The sequence below is a fragment of the Felis catus genome, chromosome D4, assembly GCF_018350175.1.
Source record: "Felis catus isolate Fca126 chromosome D4, F.catus_Fca126_mat1.0, whole genome shotgun sequence".
NCBI lineage: Eukaryota > Metazoa > Chordata > Mammalia > Carnivora > Felidae > Felis > Felis catus.
Window position 1 is genome coordinate 22,527,224 of NC_058380.1, and position 4,254 is coordinate 22,531,477.

At 40.3% G+C, this 4,254-nt stretch overlaps 1 protein-coding gene across 1 annotated transcript; it reads left to right on the forward strand.

Annotated features, from left to right (window-relative positions):
• The first annotated feature begins 1,672 nt into the window (after positions 1-1,672).
• Positions 1,673-2,958, forward strand: LOC105261088 (dnaJ homolog subfamily A member 1-like). The gene is made up of 2 exons (XM_023243391.2): positions 1,673-2,285; positions 2,522-2,958. The coding sequence occupies exons 1-2, from the start codon at positions 1,788-1,790 to the stop codon at positions 2,795-2,797; spliced, it is 774 nt and encodes a 257-aa protein (XP_023099159.2). The 5' UTR covers positions 1,673-1,787; the 3' UTR covers positions 2,798-2,958.
• Positions 2,959-4,254: the final 1,296 nt, after the last annotated feature.

Genomic DNA, 4,254 nt, shown 5'->3' on the forward strand with positions numbered 1-4,254 from the left:
CATAGTATTTTGAGATTCATTCATTTCAGTGTTCAATAGTTCACTCTTTTTTATCACTGACCAGTATTGCATTGTATGGCTATACTATGATATGTTTATTTATTCACCTATCAATGGACATCTTGGTTGTTTCCAGCTTGAGGCTGTTGTAAATAAAGCTGCTACAAACATTTAAGTATAAGGCTTTGTAAAGATAATTTTTCATTTCTCCTATGCAAGTACCAAGCAGTGAGATGGCTGGGGCACATTTAACTTTATAAGATACTGCCTGTTTTTCAAATGGGCATAGCATGTTACATTCCCACCAGTGGTGTCTGAGAGTTCCAATTCCTACACATCCTCACCAATATTTGGTATGGTCAGATTTTTTTCCCTAGTTGCTCAATAGTTGTATAGTGACATCTTATTGTGGTTACATAACTTAGAAAAGGTGGAATCAGAGTAGTGGTCATTCTGGGGCTAATCATTCCTTAGTGCTGAACCGAACCCTTCTGAGTGCTCTATACAGAGTCTTATACATCATGAGATTTTCCCTGGGGGGCCCAGTGGAACAGGAACTATGCACCCCCTCCCAGGAAAGAAGGTAAAACTGACCCCTGTTATTCTATCTTGGCAGAAAGCTGAAGACTCCAATTGATTTTTGACCATCTTCTTTTTTTTTTTTTTTTTAATTTTTTTTTCAACGTTTTTTATTTTATTTTTGGGACAGAGAGAGACAGAGCATGAACGGGGGAGGGGCAGAGAGAGAGGGAGACACAGAATCGGAAACAGGCTCCAGGCTCCGAGCCATCAGCCCAGAGCCCGACGCGGGGCTCGAACTCACGGACCGCGAGATCGTGACCTGGCTGAAGTCGGACGCTTAACCGACTGCGCCACCCAGGCGCCCCTTGACCATCTTCTTTAGCAGTTCAGGCCAAGTAGATTCACATCTCACTTTGGAAGGTGAGAATAAGAGCCATCTCTTTTCTTGGGTATTCAATCAAAACAGAAAAGAAAACCTCACTTAACATATTATTATATGTATAAACAATACACCCCCCCTGTGTTTTGTTTGACTGAGTCTCCATAAATAATTTCATATGACTATAGCACAGGGTGATGGTTCTCTAGACGATGATGATGAGTCATGTACATCCAGTTTCTTCTGGCACACAACTTTTTAAGGTATGTTCTTTACACTCTTACATACACAGTGACTCCAATATATTTGGTAAATTTACAATTCAAACTTAGATAAAAGGAGTGTGATTATAAAGTAAATCTTGACTTGGGGTGAAGGGCATGTTTCCGGAGTCATTCAGGACTGCGTTTGAATCCTGGTTCTTCACTTACTGTTTGTGAAAAATTATGCAACTAACAACCTCCTTGAGCTGCCAGGAAACCAAGTTGCTTACAAACAAGGGAAACAGGTTCACAATTAGCTAGTTAAATATGATGACATAATGCAATGCATCGTTTTCCATATAATGCATATAATGCTTTTCCATATAATGCATGTAATGATGCAAGAAAATATACAATACAACTATAATAAATTTTAATATACTTTGAGAATTATTATTATGCAGTAGAATTACTTCTTATCATAGAAACTAAGGCAATCCATAATCTGCAGAGACGTGGACATTCTAGAACTTTGAATAGACACTTCTCTAAAGAAGACATCCAGGGAACTTTCCAGAACGCTCGCTGAAAAGCCGAGGAGCGGCGGCTGCCCGAGCTGCCCCAGCAACGCGCTCCTTCCCGCTCCCCCACAGCGGCCTCCGCCCCCTCACCGGCTGTAGAAAATGGTGAAAGAAACTACTTACTATGATGTTTTGGGGGTCAAACCCAATGCCACCCAGGAAGAATTGAAAAAGGCTTGCAGGAAATTGGCTTTGAAGTACCACCCTGACAAGAATCCAAATGAAGGAGAGAAGTTTAAACAGATTTCTCAAGCTTATGAAGTGCTCTCTGATGCGAAGAAAAGGGAATTATATGACAAAGGAGGAGAACAGGCAATTAAAGAAGGTGGAGCAGGTGGTGGTTTTGGCTCCCCCATGGACATCTTTGATATGTTTTTTGGAGGAAGAGGAAGGATGCAGAGAGAGAGGAGAGGTAAAAATGTTATGCATCAGCTCCCTGTAACCTTAGAAGATTTATATAATGGTGCAACAAGAAAACTAGCTCTGCAAAAGAATGTGATTTGCGACAAATGTGAAGGCCGAGGTGGTAAGAAAGGAGTGGTAGAATGTTGTCCCTATTGCCGAGGTACTGGAATGAAAATAAGAATTCATCAGATGGGGGCGCCTGGGTGGCGCAGTCGGTTAAGCGTCCGACTTCAGCCAGGTCACGATCTCGCGGTCCGTGAGTTCGAGCCCCGCGTCAGGCTCTGGGCTGATGGCTCAGAGCCTGGAGCCTGTTTCCGATTCTGTGTCTCCCTCTCTCTCTGGCCCTCCCCCGTTCATGCTCTGTCTCTCTCTGTCCCAAAAATAAATAAACGTTGAAAAAAATTTAAAAAAAAAAAAAAAGAATTCATCAGATAGGACCTGGAATGGTTCAGCAAATTCAATCTGTGTGCATGGAGTGCCAGGGCCATGGGGAATGGATGAGTCCTAAAGATAGATGTAAAAGCTGCAATGGAAGGAAGATAGTTCGAGAAAAGAAGATTCTAGAAGTTCATATTGACAAAGGCATGAAAGATGGCCAGAAGATAACATTCCATGGTGAAGGAGACCAAGAACCTGGACTGGAACCAGGAGATATTATCATTGTTTTAGATCAGAAGGACCATGCTGTTCAGTGTCAGACCTCTTAATGGGGCCAGTGAAGAACACTGCTGGCATTTTATATGCAGTAGTGAACGAATGAAGGACTATAATCATAGCTCACTACTTGCTATTATTGTTTTTGTTTTAATATTCAACTATAGTAGTGTTTTAAAAGTTAAATGAAGAATAAAAAATATAAAAGCTCTGACTTTGCCCTGTATGTATGATGACTTCAGTGTGCAAGATAAGTTTAACACTTGTAAAAACTACTTTTAAAAAATCTCCCTTAGCATTTGTTAGAGGCCCGACCTTGTAATTGATCTCAGCTCTATGTACATGAACTAGTTTAGACTGAAAATGCTAGGTAAATGTATTGACTTCAGTGTATGACCCTTAATTGTTAAGCTATGAAGTTAAAACTTGTGTTTAATTGGCAATCAGAAAAAGAATTTGTAGAGAAGGGTTGGTCTGTAGTTCTATTAAGTGGGATTCATTGTGATGCTTCTGCATTTATTCTGTTGCCTCAACTGTTACTTAAAGATGGCATGCTGTGTAATTTGGCCTGTGGTATCAGTGGTGGAAAGGATACCTTTCTAAAGAAGGGGTTTATCATAATCTGCTGTTTGAGGGCTTGCACTTGTAGAACTGCATTCCCTTCTGCTGTGCCATCTTTTTTTTTAAATATATATATAGACACACACCAGCCCTGGTTACATTTTTTTTCCTTCTCTTTGGACCATGATAAGCTTCAGAGTAGTGACTACGGGAGCAGAGTAACTTAGACTGAAGAGATATTTACACGGAAAAGTAAATTTGCATGTATGAGCTAGGAAGGTGTTTTTTAGGTATGTTACAGGCTTACTTTAAACAATTTAACTTATGCTCCAAAGTAACCGTAATTTAATGTTGGTAGTATAGCAAATTATGATGAATAGCTTTAATTGTATGTTTAAAAGTCATGTTCACAAGCTTAAATCTGGATATCAGAATTAAGCAATTCTTGAAATGTATGAATGTCTCCTTAATATACTGATTACAAAGCATTAAAAAAAAAAAAAAAAAGAAGACATCCAGATGGCCAACAGGCACATGAAAAGATGTTCAACGTCACTCCTCATCAGGGAAATACAAATCAAAACCACACTGAGATACCACCCCCAGTGGTACCAGATACCCACACCAGTCAGAGTGGCTAAAATGAACAAATCAGGAGACTATAGATGCTGGCGAGGATGTGGAGAAGCGGGAACCCTCTTGCACTGTTGGTGGGAATGCAAACTGGTGCAGCCACTCTGGAAAACAGTGTGAAGGTTCCTCAAAAAATTAAAAATACACCTATCCTATGACCCAGCAATAGCACTGCTAGGAATTTATCCAAGGGATACAGGAGTGCTGATGCAGAGGGGCACTTGTGTCCCAATGTTTATAGCAGCACTCTCAACAGTAGCCAAATTATGGAAAGAGCCTAAATGTCCATCAACTGATGAATGGATAAAGAAATTGT

Bases quoted from the DNA above. Each gene is read 5' to 3' on its own strand.
- LOC105261088 (XM_023243391.2), top strand. From the start codon at position 1,788: ATGGTGAAAGAAACTACTTACTATGATGTTTTGGGGGTCAAACCCAAT. The intron at 2,286-2,521 runs GCGCCTGGGTGG...AGAATTCATCAG, and splicing joins TAAGAATTCATCAGATGGGG to ATAGGACCTGGAATGGTTCA.